General features: G+C 42.0%; 1 protein-coding gene across 1 annotated transcript; it reads left to right on the top strand.

The window, feature by feature from the left end:
* The first annotated feature begins 668 nt into the window (after positions 1–668).
* Positions 669–16862, top strand: Inhba (inhibin subunit beta A). The gene is made up of 2 exons (XM_052727658.1): positions 669–2619; positions 11539–16862. The coding sequence occupies exons 1-2, from the start codon at positions 2232–2234 to the stop codon at positions 12423–12425; spliced, it is 1275 nt and encodes a 424-aa protein (XP_052583618.1). The 5' UTR covers positions 669–2231; the 3' UTR covers positions 12426–16862.
* Positions 16863–17349: the final 487 nt, after the last annotated feature.

Genomic DNA, 17349 nt, shown 5'->3' with positions numbered 1-17349 from the left:
CCTACTTCCCTTATCTTTTTACCACCCCCCCCTTTTAAAAATGGGAGTTTTAGGTAATATGGACAGTCTTATCAATAACAGCAGAGCCCTCCTACCCCTGCAAGGGTGTCAGAAGGTTTGGGACCAAGCAAGTTCTGAAAAAGGTAGCTCATTTGTATGGTTCAGAAAAGCATTGCTACCTGTCAAAACTGGAAGTTTAACTGAGTGTTAGGATTTTATCAAGCTCTTCTCCTTGTATGTAGACCTTATGCTTGTAGTCCTGACACCTCTTAACTCTGTCCTCTTGACCTGCTTTGCTAGGCTAGAATGCTATGAACAGGGTAAGTGTCAGGTAGAAGCCGAGTGTCTCTACAGAAACTAAGAGGGCTTATGTGTAGGGAAGAAACTGAGAGAAAGGGGCAGCTTTAACAGATGGATGCTTTAAAGATACTTCTGCAAGATAAAAGCAATAAGACAGAAAATGAAAAGGGGGTGTGCAGGACTTAAAAAAAAAAAACCCCAGAAAGGCATTGTTTTAAAATGCACATTTGTCTTATTCTGTGAGCACTGTAATCCTCCATGATTTCAGCTCTGCTGTTACTTTGAAGAGAAAGGAAGCAGCCAAGCAGGGTGCCATGAATGATATGGTCAAGACTGGGTGGTGGTGGTGGTGGTGGTGGTGGTGGTGGTGGTGGTGGTGTGTGCGCACAGAAAACAAAACAAAACTAGCACATGCCAGAGAAAAAGAATTTGACAAATACATTTTAGAGATTCTCTCCCCATAGGCCAGTTATTCACATGGTAAGAGTACACTCTTTTTATGAAAGAATGTGAGAAAGGCCAAATTAATTCTGTGCTTTATCTGTGAAGCCAGGACAAGGGACAGTAGGCTATAATTTGTGAATATGTGTGCATCCAGGGCAGAGAGAGAGAGAAAAGTGAGTACCTTCTCTGATTAGGGCATGTAAAATGCTGCTTGCCCAAGGGAGCTTCCAATGCCCTGCTGTGGTGCCCAGTTGGCAAAAGCAGAGTGTATTAGATGACCCCAGACAAAAGTTCTGCTGCGCTCCAGGTCCCATTGGATCCCCTGCTGGCGTGAGGACCCTGGACATTTAAATATGAATGAATGGCAGAAAGGAATGGTTCTGGATTCTGTCAGGCAGAACAACCAGCTGTCTTAGGCAGCTCCTCTGCCCCAGACCCAGTCCCCTGACCTGTGCGATCTACTGAGGACTTCCCTCAGCCCCACATCAAGGCCAGGTGGGTGCTTACTCCAGAGTAGTGCGAGGTCATGGGAGAGGACTTTGGGGGCACACTTTCCAATCATGTTACCTCAGTGAATGGAGACAGTGCATTTGGTTGGTTTGGATTTTCCCTTCCAAAGAAGGAAGGTGAAACGGACTGAGCAGAGAAAGATGAAAAGAAGTTAAAAAAAAAAGTAGAAGAAAAAGAAAGAAACCCCTAGACCAAAAGTGAACAGAATTAGGAGCATTTATTGTAGAAAGGACTGAAGAATCACCCCCCCCCCACACCCCCAGGGAATGGCAGGATTTGAAGAGAGGTGTGCGTGAGGGAGCAAGGAGCAGAAGGAAGGCAGCCTGTCAGAAACGGGCAGTCCCTCCTCCCCAGTCACAGCTCTTACTCACAGCCGCCCTCCCTCCCTCTCCATTCACTCACTCACTTAGGGCCAATCCGTGTTTCTCTCTCTCTCTCTCTCTCTCTCTCTCTCTCTCTCTCTCTCTCTCTCTCTCTCTCTCTCTCTCTCCCTCTCTCCCTCTCTCTCCCTCCCTTCCCTCCCTTCCCCCTCCCTTGCTCTCCCTCTCTTTCTCCCCCTCTCCCTCTGTCTTCTCTCCCCGTCTCTCCTTTCTCCCTGTCTCTCTCCCTCCCATCCTCTCTCAGTCTCTGTCTCCCCCCCACCCTGTCTCTTCCTTCCTCCCTCCCTCTCTCCCTCCCTCCCTCTCTCCCTCCCTCCTTCCTTCTCTTTTACTCGGAGACAGTCAGAACTCTCCTCCCTGAGAGCCACAAACCTACAGCACTGACTGCATTCAGAGAGGGAACCTGCAAACAAAACTTCACAGAAAACTTTTTGCTCTTGTTCCAGAGAATTTGCTGAAGAGGAGAAGGAAAAAAAAAGTCCAAAAAAAAAAAAAAAAACAACCAAAAAACCAACAACAAAAAAAAAACCTGTGCGTGAGGGTAGGAGGAAAAGCAGGGCCTTTAAAGAAGGCAACCCTACGACTTTTGCTGCCAGGATGCCCTTGCTTTGGCTGAGAGGATTTCTGTTGGCAAGTTGCTGGATTATAGTGAGGAGTTCCCCCACCCCAGGACCCGAGGGGCACGGCGCAGCCCCGGACTGCCCGTCCTGTGCGCTGGCCACCCTTCCGAAGGATGGACCTAACTCTCAGCCAGAGATGGTAGAGGCTGTCAAGAAACACATCCTAAACATGCTGCACTTGAAGAAGAGACCCGATGTCACCCAGCCGGTGCCCAAGGCGGCGCTTCTCAACGCGATCAGAAAGCTTCATGTGGGCAAAGTGGGGGAGAACGGGTACGTGGAGATAGAGGACGACATTGGCAGGAGGGCCGAAATGAATGAACTCATGGAGCAGACCTCGGAGATCATCACCTTTGCCGAGTCAGGTGGGTGCTGGCGTTGGGGGTGGGGACGGGGGCAGGGAAATGTATTTCGTTGACAGTCCTAGCAGGAACTTCTTCCCCTCCCGCTAGCGACCGCCCGGGAAGGTTATTAGTTATTAGGTGATGGTGGCGCCGGAGAGGCAGAGGAGGGGGAGAGGACTTCTTTGCCAGGGAGCCCTGCCCCGCGATGGCTAGCTTACACTTGCTGAATAAATTCAGTGGTTACCCAGAGAGGAAGCTCTTGGGCCAGTCTGGAGCTGGAAGGCATTCTGCATGGAGCTCCCTAGCTGCCCTGCCTAGGAAACCAGATCTGAGCAGCCAGATGAAAGCAGGGCATTTGGGGGTTTGGGGGTGCAGAGGCAGCATCTGGACCCCATCCAAAGTTTTTCTGGGGTAGGAGTGAGAGTGCCTGGGGGCCGGGTGCAAAGGCACGGATGAAGCCACGGTCTGAAAACAAATCTCCTTTAAATGTCTGATCTGGGGCCACATCGGAGCCAGACGCGGGGCATATTTATTAGTGACAATCATTTTCACCTCTGGAAAGCTTGCCTCTGTGCACAATCCACCCAAGACAGGAAAGAGCAACTCCCAGGGCAGTTAGCATTGAATTAGCGATTACTTTAGGAATAGCGTTGCTTTCGGAATAAAAACAAAATAAAAACAAAAGCAACAGCATCAAAAGCCAAAGAACCTCACCCCCAACCCAGTTTCGTTCTTTGTAAAGTTACTAAGAACTTTTTTGCCAAGGAATGCAACCTTGACAGTGTGCTCTCAGACACTGTGATGAACTACTCAACCCTTAAGACTTAAGACTTACTAAGCACTTGAATAGATTCTAATCATTGGCTCAGGAACACAGAAACTAACCTGTTGCTGTGTAGAAAGTACCTGTCTAAAGCCGAGGCCCTAGACTTGGAACTGGCTGTTCATACCATCAGGAGGACACAGATCTTACTACAAGTCTGTAAGTCTGTGGGAGCTGGCGTACAGATGGGTTAATAATACCTTTTCACTTTCATGGTAAATGCTAGGCTAAGGAATAGGATCCCTTGCCAAAGCCATTTGAAAGGAATGCCATTGTTTTGTTTGGTATAGCATATGGCTAGTAAAGTATGTGCAGGGACTCCCGGCATTTTGTTTAAAAGTTTGCTGCAGCAGTATAAACAATTAAGGCAACACTCAAAATTTCCAATCCTGAAAACCTGTTGAGTCAGATGTTCTGTTTTCAAGAAAGCCATGCAAGACCTGGGCATCCTTGGGGGGTGGGTAGGGTGGGATTCCACAGGCTGCTGGCTTGGTGGCTTCTTCCTTGGGAGAAGCCTTGCTACCCCAGCAGTTTCCTAGGCAGGTTAGCTCTATCCATGCCCTACATTCTTACCTACCAGGTCCTTCTTGATACAGTTCCCCAAACCTTGGTCATGGTGACTTTATTTTCTGAACCTTACTGAACAAAAAGACAGGTTGGACATTTCAGGTTGACACTTAATTTTCTTCAGCTTTCATAATATGAAGGTGCAAGAGAATCACATTGGCTGGTGTGCATGGGATGGGTTCTGTGCTGTAGAAGATTGGTCCTGGTCCTTGCATGTTTTTTCTATACAACCTTCACCTATGTTGGCCTCAGCTGCAGTTTCTACTATCTTGGTTTTAACTGTATCATGTGACTATACATATGACTTCCACCATGTTTAACTGCACAGTGGATACCAGCACTCTGTCCTACCCTCTGTCTTACTGGGCTTCTACAGAAAATTCATCGCTTGGCAGTTAGAGATTTGGCAAATAATAGGCCATTTATACTCTTTCTTACTTATGGCCTCTCAATGCTAATGACTCTCTCAGTTAAATAGGATCTTGTCATTTTTGCCACTCTGTTGTTTAGTTTGAGAGAAAATGAGCTACTATTTACAACGGTGATTCACTGGACTCACACATTGACTGAGTGTAAAATTTGTAAGTGGAAACTCCTTCTAGTCCAGGAACATGGTGTGTTTGTTACAGTTGCTTATTTCTCATGTGAGAAGAAGCACACATTGACTTCAAGTTGATTTATTATAATTTCATAGATGTAAATAAGGATCATAGCATAGACAATCTACTCTCTAAATAGTGTAGAGTATGATATAAGCATTTTGCCTATGCAGGAAACATATTTATCATCTGATTAATTAGAGAAAATACATAAAAATGAATGGCAAAGATCTGTCTTCTTGCTTTTGGAGTAGCTCTACTTTTCTATGTAGTACATGAACATATTTCAAGAATAGAAAAGAGCATGTTTTTTTTTCTTTTTCTTTTTGTAACTATTTGTACAACATAGAGTACAGTCATTGAATGTCACCTGTAAGCACACCATAGATGTGCCTTTTACTATCAGGATTCCTGCTACGGGATGTTTTTTTGTTTTCCCCTTTGGCCTCTTCACTCAAGATTATTCGATAAAGCTGACAAAAAAACAAACGTAAAAATAAAGAGACTGCCAGACGACAGTACCTTAAGCTTTTAACTGAATTTGCCCTACTGTGTTCAGGTAGGAAGTAGTTCAGCTTTGTGGACTTGATTTGGATTGCATTGACTAAGAAGCAGATATTCACTCTGAAGCTCTCTGAAATCTGTTCCAATAAAAAAAGTTGATTTTACTTTTATAGGTGTCACCCAAGAGTGCTTCGCAAAGTTAGCATATGGCTGGCCCCAAACTCTCAGTACTCCCTTTTCTTCAAAGGAACGGCAGTGTGGATGAGTAAAGCCAATCCAACTATGACTTAAATTCTCAATGAAATTGAGATCAGAGGACTTCTTGGCCGATACACTGTGTCTTATTACTTTTGCTTTGTTATAGTAGTTGTATGGTAACAGCCTACCATTGAGTCTGCATAGTCAGTCTGCCATGGTTAGTTGCTGATTTTCACAATCATCTTACTGGAGTGCCTGCTACATAGGATAGAGAAACAAAAAAGTGATGCCTGAATAAATAGTGCCCAGGTGTTGTCTAAAGTAGCATACCTCTCCCCTCTTGGAGGACACCAGGTACAGAAGATCTGAGTTAGACATGAGATCACCTGAAGAGGGCTTCTCTACACCCCAAGAAAGCCATCTTAAAATGGAGTAAACTCCCAGAGCTCCATTCCCTGCCTTTCTTTTGACCTGTCTTGTGAATTACACTTCAGTGAACCTCTGAACCTTTAAGGTTTCACACTTATCTGAATTTTGGAAAAGATTGGCCACAAGAGGGCGCATCCCTAAATCTTCATCTCTGTATCAGCTAATCTGGAAAAAGCAGTTTTGTGCCCGCTTGAAACCCCAGCTGCAGCACCTTAATCTGGAAGCTTATCAGTTACTTCCTCCCCACAATCCCATCTTCCTGAAGAGTTAAGATTTTATGGGCTGGGAGGTGCACAAGTACCTGTGATACATTAAGTGAGACAGAGACACAGCAATAGGAACGCTGTGGTCCACGTGAATATTCCACAGCTCCATCGGCCACAGAGGAGTGATACATTTCAAAAACAAACAAAACAGGGCTTGGGATGTGTGTGAATCATCAGCCACACTGATGTGAGCACAGTCTCTCCCTAATACGGTCGCCTGGGTTTTACAAAAACATCTTCCACCCCCCCCCCCCCCAATTCTGCTTCCTAGTTGCCTGCCTTATCAATGCTTTTCACAAGGGACAAAAATGACAAGTGACTTCCAACAGGGAGAAAAAAAAAAGACTATTTATTTAACGCCTAGTAGGAACATGGAGTTCAGCTGCTGAGGACGCATTTGTTTCCCAGCTGAGAGTGTGGAGAGAAACCGTGGGGGAAGGATGTGCAAAGAGATGAGCACTGGTTTTTTTTTTTTTTGCCTGTGGAGTGGGTGTAGTGTAGTAGGGATAGGAGATGGCAGGGGAGAGATGCAGTTTTCACATGGAGAGAAGGAGTACCTTCCCACTTTTCATGAAAATACTTATTTGCCTTGGCCCTTCTGCTCTATCAAACTTGAGCATGATTTCTTCACTTTACTTCGGAAGTCTCCATGCTTGACTGGTTCCTAGGTCCAAAATTAAAAGTGTAAAAGTTTTGAGGAACTCTGGGAAAACTCTCTGGGTTGAATCTTGAGAATTTTTTTCTATATATATTATGAAGTGAGACTCCTCTTTTTTCAAAGGTTTAATCCTTTTTTTAATCATTATTTAAATGGATGATAAGTTACTCGGGCCTGAAGATTTACAATAATTCAAAAATGGATCCCAATGAGAGGTATTAAAGCCAAAAGTTTAGACAGGATAATTCATAGAAGCAAGCTAATATGCTTGCTGTAAGCGAGATTCTCTATTGTAGGACGGGGGGAAAAATAACCTTTCAGACCTCACTTGCTGCCTTCTGCAGAAACCCCTGGAAGCCATCCAGAGGCCGACTTAGTGCCTCAGAGAACACACAGGCTGTAATGCTGGCCCTTTATGCTATTGACTATGCTGTATCTAGGCACAGGGAAACTTGACGAAGAATGGAAAATTAGAGTAACACATATTTTACAGAAGAGCTGAGCTCCCCTCACGGTGAGTTTAAATGTGCACCATGAATGACATGGCTTTCTATATTAACAGAGATGTCATTATTACCTATTTGTAAAAGGGCAGCATATTTACCCAGGATGTTGGTGAGGAAAACCAGGCTAAAGTCAGCTGAAACTTGTGTGTATATTGATTATTTAATGAAAATGGTCTTATACTCACAAATCTGATACCTGGACTTTTGTGTATGTGGCATTTACACACTAATGTTGGGGAAGGGAACAAAGAGCCTGCTTACTTAAGCCCTGGCATACCTCTGTGACCAAGCTAGTGAAAAGTCCTGAAAGCAAAAGAGAATTGCTACAAACACTCTTCCTTTAGGCTGACGTAGACTTTCTGTCTAGCCCATCCCCCAGGCAGCATTTCAAAGGTATTCCCTATAAGGTACAAAATGTATTCCTACGGAATGTTCTGCCTATTTTCTTCTGCTTTGCTGTGTGTCCACCAAGCTCACAGGGGCTTAAGTGATGAGGTATTATCACCCACATGGGTTTGCGTGGGACTTTCTTAGTGAATTACTCAGACAGAGCAGGCTGTGATACAAGCCTTGCTCACAAGCCTCAGGACAGAAAATAGCACAGAGGAGGAAAAGAACGTTACAGGGAGTAGTTAATGAAAGGTTAGAGAGCCAGCAGCTTTAACTGGGGAGCTTCGGCCTGGTGGAGGAGCCCGGCACACACCTGGACACAGGACTGCCATACTTGCTTACGCAGCATTATGGGAAGGCGTTTATTTCAGGATTTTACAGCACCAGATATGTAAGTCAGGCCTGATACGGATGGGAAGTTGATCCTAAACACCTCAGCCTTAGATATCTTTCTTTCCTTTTCCAAATCATTACATGTTCCAGCTTGGGGTCTCCTGGAAGCGTCACTGCAATATAGCAATTTCTCTCAGGTAATAGAAATAAAGGGAGTATAATATTTGCTAATTATATTTTTCATCCTTATGTAAGTAACCTGAGAGCTGTAATATATTTCTGAAACCAACAGGTCTGATAAACAGTCAATCCACTTCAGCTTCCATCCATCTCACTCTCCCCACACCCTTCTACAATGAAAGCTAAGGTAAAAAAAAAATGCACTGCTTAACAAGTCAGAATACAATAGAACTTGTAAAATGTACCTGCGCATGAGGTAGACGGAGGAAGACTTGACTCTCTCCTCCCCCTGTCCTCCTGGGCATACGGCAACAGCATTTTCATGAAATTGGATCTCAATTTTATTTTTTCCCTGATAAAATATCATGCAATACACAAATAGCAGTTCCAGAAATGGACACCAGGAGAAGGAGGGGACAGGCATGTCAATTAGGAGGGGAAAATCCAAATGTCAGAAATATGGGGGAGAGATGAAGCAAGCTGGAGAGGAAACAAATACAGGAGCAGAGGCTTTCGGCTGGGTAATTAAACTGTGGCAGAAATCAACACCCTTGCCTCCCCGTGACACACAGGCAATGGCTTGCAGTTAATTGTCAGCCAAGACCAGCCTGAGAGTCGTTGGATGATGACTCTCTGAGCCTAATGTAACAGCACCTGACAGACTGAGCCCCCTGTAATGAGGACTCTCTTTGTACGATCCTCCTGCAGGAACACTAAATCATTTGCTTCCAAGTACAGCCGCCTGTGAAGAAGGGGCGGAGCTACCCCAGGCAGTAGAAACTTGTTCCCATGAAATAAGGGGCCATCCTGCGGGCTGTGTGATGGGAGCACATGGCCTCAGCCTTGCTGGCCATGATAAAAAGCAATTCGTATGCACAGTCACTTATTCTAGCATGCCAAGTAAGCCTCTCCTGTCCCCTACCCCAGCATCTGCCGTCAGCCCAGGACGTTTATGGGAAGCCTAGGTTGAGCAGGTCAGCACTGCTCTCAGCCTCTTTACCCTCACACCCATGCCAAGGGTGGATGGGGACAGAACAGAGTTGGGGAGAAGGTTGCCTTACTTGAGACCTAGTGAACCTTTGCTAGTCAGGAGCTGTTTCCTAGAGAAAGAAGGCAGCCTCTTCTGACTTCTCAAATTTAGCTGCTACGTTTATTCTCTCTGTCTGTGGACTGACACCCTGCACAGCTCAGAATTTCAGAAAGGGTTCTGCTTGGAGGCAGGAAGGAAAACGACAGGTAGGTAGCTAATATTTTCCAAAGGAATAGCAGTTGTGTCCCTTCAGTGGAGGAGCATGTACTTTTCCAGGCCCCCTGTACCCTATCCCTCCTTTACCCCAACCTTTCTGGGCCTCTCTACTCTCATGTGCCCTAACAACCTCATAGTGTGCTGCAATTTCCATCTTAGATTTTGCTTCCTAGAGAATTTACTTTCTTATAAAAATAATCAACAACGAACTCACTTAGCAAAGGGTGAAGCAGAATTCACTTTAAAAACTGTCACCATGTTTTCCTTTCTCACTGTTCTGTGCTCTTATATACTATGGAATCAAAATCTATTAATTATTTGTTTTGACTCCTAGCCAAAATGTGAAATCACCCAGAGGAATGCCTCTGCTACCCCATCTTCCTGGCAAACTTCTAGGCAGATGCCAGGGGTCTCTCCATGCCTGTAGTCAGTGCTCCCTGGCCCTTGCCTTTGTGAACTTACCAGTATTGTTGTCACAGTGTACAGTGCTAGATTGAGCTTGGAATCTACAGTGTACCATGCACAGAAGAGCTTTCCTTCTGCTGCAGCGCACTTGAGACTGTGCTGAAATTTATGGTACCATAAACATCTGAAGGTCTCTACTGCCGAGTAGAGCTGGATTTCTGTTAACTATGGAAGCCAGTTAGGGAGATCCTCCTAGGGAACTGTGATGTCATAGATGAACCTCTTGAAGATTGTTCCCAGACTGTACGTGTGATCCGTGTACAGCAGACAGCCATGAGTAGGGACACGATTAGGTAAAAGAGAGCATGCTTTTATATGCCTCCCGATGGTAACGTGGAAGCAAAGGGAAATATATACTCAATCAAAGAATTCTAGTCTGGACACGTGTTTCTTATCATAAATGAGACTGCATAATAAATCTACAAGTGTCTGTGAGAAGAGAAGGAAATAGCAAGTTTCTGGCTCTACATCTAGGTAGATCTGAGTGGTTTCTGGGATTTCTTCTGTTTTAAAAGCAGAAAGTGAAGTATATCTTTGGTATTTATTTGGTGTATTCTAAATGAACAGAGGCAAAAATAAGGGATTCAGAGGTAGGAATTGCTTTCTTAATTTAAGGCAACTCAATGCTAATATGCCCCCCTTTGTTAATTAGTAATCTAGTAATTACCTATCCTTTGCTGCGTATTACACCATGGCAGTGAATAAGATAGATATGACCTAAGCTGGTTTCCTAAACTAAATTGGTGTGAGGGTAAGTGAGGAGAAGGGAGGCAGTGGAAAATGGTGTCCAGTTGAATTAACAGAAGCATTGTTTTGGTTGACCTGGGATGACACCGGAACAGCCAGTGTCACTGCTACAGGTGGGTTGAGTACAGAGTTCACAAGGGGTTAAAGAGCTGGACCATAGGGACATGGACTTACATGAGGTGCGTAGTCCAAAGTCATGGGGAGTTTGTTAAATACTGAAAACAAACCGTCACAACAGAAGGGACAGCTGTGATCAGACCCACTTTCAGGGAAGATTTCTTTAACTGCTTAATGGAGAAATGACTTGAGAGAGGCCTGACTCAGCTTTGGGGGTCACTTGGTGAAAACCCTGCTGCTGTAACTCAGCACACGTTGACAGACAGATTAGGCCAGGTAGTGACAGGAAGAAAATGTGGCCCACACTGACCCACACATAGATGCTAGGGACAGGGTTTTTGGATTTTTGTGGGAAAATAGTTCCACAACTTACTAAGGCTTCCAGGGTTTTTCATTTATGTGACTCCGTTAGATCCTGTCAAATCTATGAGATCATCTGTCAAAGGTTACTACATCATTCCCATTTCATAGATTAAACTAAAGTTCAGGAGTTGCAGAAGTTCAGGTTTCTTTCATCACAGAGCGAGGCCTATATGCTTGCCTCTGTTTGGGTTTCCCATAACTACTCAATTCTGTGTAAGTGAAGCATGGTCACAAGCAACATACAAAGAAACACACAGGACTGTGTTCTAATAAAACTGCTTTTACAGGCACTAAAGTTTACCGTTCAGGTAAGTTTCACATGTAAAAAAATACTATTTTTCTTCAATCATTTCAAAGCTGTAAAACCCCTTTCCATTCAGTGGCCACATGGAAACAGGCTTATCTCATGTATGGGCTGTAAATTGCTGACTGAACATCGTGTGTCAAATAGATAACAAGATTCTCACTGCCTGAAGTTATTGATAGCTGTACAATTTTCAATTAACACGCCTTCTCTTTTTTCTCTCTCCTGTTTTGTTTTATCTTCAGGTACAGCCAGGAAGACACTGCATTTCGAGATTTCCAAGGAAGGCAGTGACCTGTCCGTCGTGGAGCGTGCAGAAGTCTGGCTCTTTCTGAAAGTCCCCAAGGCCAACAGAACCAGGACCAAAGTCACCATCCGTCTGTTTCAGCAGCAGAAGCACCCACAGGGCAGCTTGGACATGGGGGATGAGGCTGAGGAAATGGGCTTAAAGGGGGAGAGGAGTGAACTGTTGCTATCAGAGAAAGTGGTTGACGCTCGGAAGAGTACCTGGCACATCTTTCCAGTGTCTAGCAGCATCCAGCGCCTGCTGGATCAGGGAAAGAGTTCCCTGGATGTGCGGATTGCTTGTGAGCAGTGCCAGGAGAGTGGTGCCAGCCTAGTGCTCCTGGGCAAGAAGAAGAAGAAAGAAGTGGATGGAGATGGGAAGAAGAAAGATGGAAGTGATGGAGCAGTGGAAGAGGAAAAGGAACAATCACATAGACCTTTCCTCATGCTTCAGGCTAGGCAGTCCGAAGACCATCCTCACCGCAGGCGTAGGCGGGGCTTGGAGTGTGATGGCAAGGTCAACATCTGCTGTAAGAAACAATTCTTTGTCAGCTTCAAGGACATTGGCTGGAATGACTGGATCATTGCTCCCTCTGGCTATCATGCCAACTATTGTGAGGGTGAGTGCCCAAGCCACATAGCAGGCACCTCTGGGTCCTCTCTCTCTTTTCACTCAACAGTCATCAACCACTACCGCATGAGGGGTCATAGCCCCTTTGCCAACCTTAAGTCATGTTGTGTGCCCACCAAGCTGAGACCCATGTCCATGCTATATTATGATGATGGTCAAAACATCATCAAAAAGGACATTCAGAACATGATTGTGGAGGAGTGTGGCTGCTCCTAGAGTTGCCAGGTCCCAGAGGAAATGGATCTAGAAAGTCCAGAGAAGACAGTGGCAAAATGAAGAAAAATATAAGATACCTGAATTAAACAAAACAACCAGAAAAATAGAAATAAAAAACCCCACAAAAACAAAAACTAGACTGAAAACAAAACCTTATGAAACAGATGAAGGAAGTTGTGGAAAAATATCCTAAGCCAGGGCTCAGAGATGAAGCAGTGAAGGAAACAGGGATTGGGAGGAAAAGAGAGAATGGTGTACCCTTCATTTCTTCCAAAACCAAACTGATGGCATCAGTTTTATCCAAACTGGGTATTGTCCTCTCTCCTGCCTCTTGCGGTTCCCTTGTGAGCCTGGAAGTCTACTTGTCTATTCTGCAGTAATGTGGGCTAGCACAACCCAAATAATGTCTAGAAAGCCATGAGTTTTAAAGGGCCAGTCCCACCCAGATACCCAGGTCATAAGTATGTCTATGTGACACTATCTCTGTATTTCAGCGTGTACATACACACGCACAGGCACACACACATACAAACACACACACACACACACACACACACACACACACACACACACACACACGCACGCACGCACGCACGCACTCACACATACATACACGACACACAGAGGTATTTCCACACACCACATGCATACACATACTGGTAAAAGAATAATTCTGTGCAGGTGGTCACATTTTCTTTTCTGTACCACTTTTGCCACAAGACAAAATCAACATAAAACATTGAGAACAGGAATGGAAAGAGTGAAAGATCAAGGAAAAAAGAATACCAAGTTACATTTCGTTAAGGTGCTTATGATCTTAGAACTATGCAACCTAATAGGTTTGAAACTGTTTACCTGAAAGAGGACAAAAAGAGAGACTTTTTTGTATTGGGAGTAACCTGATTAATTTTTATTTTCTTCAAGGAGAGATACTTGAAAGGAATATGTTTGTCCATCTGTTGGATTCAAACATTTCTATATTTTGTAAATGTTGTTTTTTTATCGTTTACTATTTGCACTACAATGGTGTTTGACCTGTCTAATCCTTATTTAACAAGTATTTTCTTTGGGTGGGGGTGGGGGTGGGGTTTAAGAGCTGCACTTCATGTGAGCTATAAAAGAACTGCTACAGCACACAAAATAGCTATTTTTATTATTATAATTATAATTATTATTATTATTTTGTACCTTAAAAATAGACACATACACCAAAGACATTTGTGTGAGCCTTTAAACAGTCTGTCTGTGGTTGGTATTGTTCACCATCAATGAGTCAGGGGTCAAGATTTAAGGTCGAGTTAGGTGGGTTGGGTTCAGGCTTAAGAGACCTGAGAGGTTGGGTTTTGACTCTTTTTACATCCATGAAACAGGATATTTCATACTGGATGTACAGTAGTGTACACTGTTGGATTATCAAGTTCAAATTCATGAGACTACATGCTTGTATGTGTATATATACATTGCTTGTGCATACGCATACCTGTGTGTATATATACATGTATTGTACCATGTCCATACACATTTTAAGCACTTCAGGCTGTCATTTTTTTAAATGTTCTTAAAACAATGAATGTTTGTGTGCAAAACACAGTATTTTTAAGAAGGATAAGTGATAGATTTTTCTTGCTTTTACTCTGTATTAGGTGGGTACATTTCAAATATTTGGATGGGAAAAAGCCTGTAAATCCCAGTGAGTATCCAGCGAGGCCCTCTTTAAATGTACAAGATAAAATCCCCCCTCTTTCTCACCCCTGCTCCCTACAAGTTATCCCCTGTGGGGAAAACGGGATGTTAATAAAAACAGTGGGCTGAGTTTTTTCGACTTATATTTATTATTTATTGGAATCAATCTTAAATCAGAAACTTTTTCGGAAAAAATATCTCTAGGCTAGAATAAAAGTTCTTTTTTTTTTTAATAGTGTTGTTACTACTTAAATAATAAAACAAGCAGGAAAGTATTTAAGACAGTGGAAGTTAAGGGAGAGAGTACTTAGGAGCCAGGGAGTAGGGTAGTTGTTCAAATCTCTAATATTTTATTTTACAGCCCAAAATCTTGATGTGTAAGTTTGTATTTTTCAGAGGCAAAACTGAAAAGATTGTCTTATAAATATCAAATACATGCTTAAACCCAAGTTTCTAATTTAGTCCAGTGTTTTGCTTGTCTAAAACAGCTAATAAATTATTCATTTATGTATTTAAAATACAGAGCCTTATTTTTACGGACTTGTTTGAAGTTTGAAAACTTTATAAAAATGAAAAACTCTAATTGAGAAAAACTATATTCCTCAGTATTTTATAAAATATTAAAACTTTTAGCATTAATTCAGTCCATAGATTAAAGTCATTGTAGGAAAATGAAATAAAAGTGAGAAATTAAATCTTACAAAAGCTGGTTTAACTCTCAAAAAGCCCTAAGTCAATATATATTATATATACTAAGTCAATATACATTATCATATTAGGCTGTATGTAGGCAATCTACTTTAGTCTTGTTACTGGGCAAACATACTCACTGTGTTCCAGGGGCCCTCCCTGTCTTATGCAGGAAATGCATGTACTGCATAAGAAATAAATTATAATTAAGGTCCATTGACCTTGGAGATCTTGCATGTGGGGACAGATGGCATGGTGTGGAAAATTGAGGGGAAGTAGATGGCCAGGTTCAACTTTGCCAATTTTTATGAAAAACTTTAGAGCCCTCTGAACTGTTTCCTTGGTACCGGAACTAATACTGGGACCTATAGAAATAGTGTGTAGAGGTCTACTGTGCCATATCAGAAACTATCTAGACCATGGGAAGAGCAGGATTTATGAAACTACTAATTATAGTTCTTGTTCATCTGAGATGAATGTGTAATCTTTTAAAGCCCTTTAAATTCTAGATGTACTGGGGGTAAGCTTGTGTTTAATTAGTAACCATAGTAATTAAATCTAGAAAAAAAAATGAATTCCACAGGACAGTGTATTAATTGGGGATCAAGTGACTTGGTTGTCACATACCAATAAACCACATCTGAGCTCATCAAATTTGTATGGCCTTGCAATAGAATTTAAATTTGTGAACATCTTTAAGCATATTAGATATTATTTTGCTATAGTTAGCACTCCCAGAAAACACAATGTCTTGTGAACAACTGGTCCTTTCAAATGGCTATTCAGTCCAAAATCAAAAAGCTTTTACTGTCTAACATCTTAGTTTCTGCGTGGTATACTTTACCTAGCATTAGAGTGGCTCTTTCTAGTCTCCTCAATTTCTCTAGGATAATTGTTAAGTACCTGCCCACATGAATTCCAGAAGTTATGAAGAGCATCTGTGCTCAGTATCTCTTTAAAAATTAAATACTTTGTGAGCTTAATTGACATTTCCCCCACCAAAAGTAAGGCAAATTCCAGCACAATGACTGAGATTTTCTTATCCTAGAAGACCAGCCAATTTCATGTTCATTTAAGATTGATTCCACACTCCTTTGTCAAGGAGAGGTCTTGCATTTTCCTAAATGACAGAATAAGCAAAATTGTTTCACATTTGCGGGACTGAACTCAAGAGGTGACTTAAAAAAAAAAAAAAGAATAGACATGCCTCAATTGTAGTAAACATAAATTTAAATGATTGTGGTCACTTGAAAAATATGATTTCCTATGGGCCTTTTGGCAATTTCTCTTTCCAATGTAGAGAAAAGCTCAATCACCCCCAAAGCCCACATAAGTGAAACTTGTAGATGTGGGCAGGAGGTTTTGGGGATGAACACTGTATGTGTTTCAATTAAACCCTGTCACACAGAGAAGTTATTGGAAGGCTCAGAGATAATGAATGCTAAGATGCTGTTCACATCTTCAAGAGCAGAATCACATGTCTCAGCTATATTATTATTTATTTTTATGCATAAAGTGAATCATTTCTTCTGTATTAATTTTCAGTGGGTTTTACCCTCTATTTAAATGCTTTGAAAAACAGTGCATTGACAATGGGTTGATATTTTTCTTTAAAAGAAAAATATAATTATTAAGCCAAGATAATCTGAAACCTATTTTGTTCTAAAACTTTTTATGTTACGTGGTTGATGTTTGTTTGTTTTTATTTTTATTTTGTGAGTTCTTTTGCATACTATATGCAATTCTTTAACCAATGTCTGTTTGGCTAATGTAATTAAAGTTGTTAATTTATATGAGTGCATTTCAACTATGTCAATGGTTTCTTAATATTTATTTTGTAGAAGTACTGGTAATTTTTTATTTACAATATGTTTAAAGAGATAACAGTTGGATATGTTTTCATGTGTTTATAGCAGAAGTTATTTATTTCTATTCCATTCCAGCGGATATTCTGGTGTTTGCGAGGCATGCAGTCATTATTTTGTACAGTTAGTAGGCAGTATTCAGCAATGCCTGATAGCTTCTTTGGCCTTATGTTAAATAAAAAGACCTGTTTGGGATGTATTTTTTATTTTTGTTATTTGTCTACTCGTTTTTCAAGATCAACTGTCATACATTTCACTACACATTTGCTAGGTGGTAATTTTGTTTCTACTGTAATTTTCCAGAGATGAGAAATGGGCTGATTATGGGATGGAGTGCAAACTATTGACTGAAAGAAGTCAAGTAGAGGAGTAGCTATCTATATTGCCATCGCAGAAGCTAAAACTAGGCTACGATATTCAGCTTGTACTTGTTTTATTATTATTTTCTTCTCCAACAGTAGTGTCAATCAATTATAAAGTAGATACTCTTTAGCATTCTTCCCACTCTTTTTTTCTGTTTTCTTTTCTTTCCTTTTTGTCTAGAGCGATTAAAGCCAGAGAACAATATGTATGTAAAAGAAACAAACTTTATTCTAGTACCAGAACTAACAAAAGCAAGTTGTAGCCAATTGTAAACCAAAGACTTAGTTAATAATTTAATCTTTCTTTCTATAGTTTCCATCTGG

Source organism: Peromyscus californicus, unplaced genomic scaffold, assembly GCF_007827085.1.
Source record: "Peromyscus californicus insignis strain IS unplaced genomic scaffold, ASM782708v3 Scaffold_8__1_contigs__length_139910024, whole genome shotgun sequence".
NCBI lineage: Eukaryota > Metazoa > Chordata > Mammalia > Rodentia > Cricetidae > Peromyscus > Peromyscus californicus.
Note: the sequence above shows the minus strand (reverse complement) of the source record. Positions and strands in the feature narration are given on the sequence as shown.

Bases quoted from the DNA above. Each gene is read 5' to 3' on its own strand.
- Inhba (XM_052727658.1), top strand. From the start codon at position 2,232: ATGCCCTTGCTTTGGCTGAGAGGATTTCTGTTGGCAAGTTGCTGGATT. The intron at 2,620-11,538 runs GTGGGTGCTGGC...TTTTATCTTCAG, and splicing joins CATCACCTTTGCCGAGTCAG to GTACAGCCAGGAAGACACTG.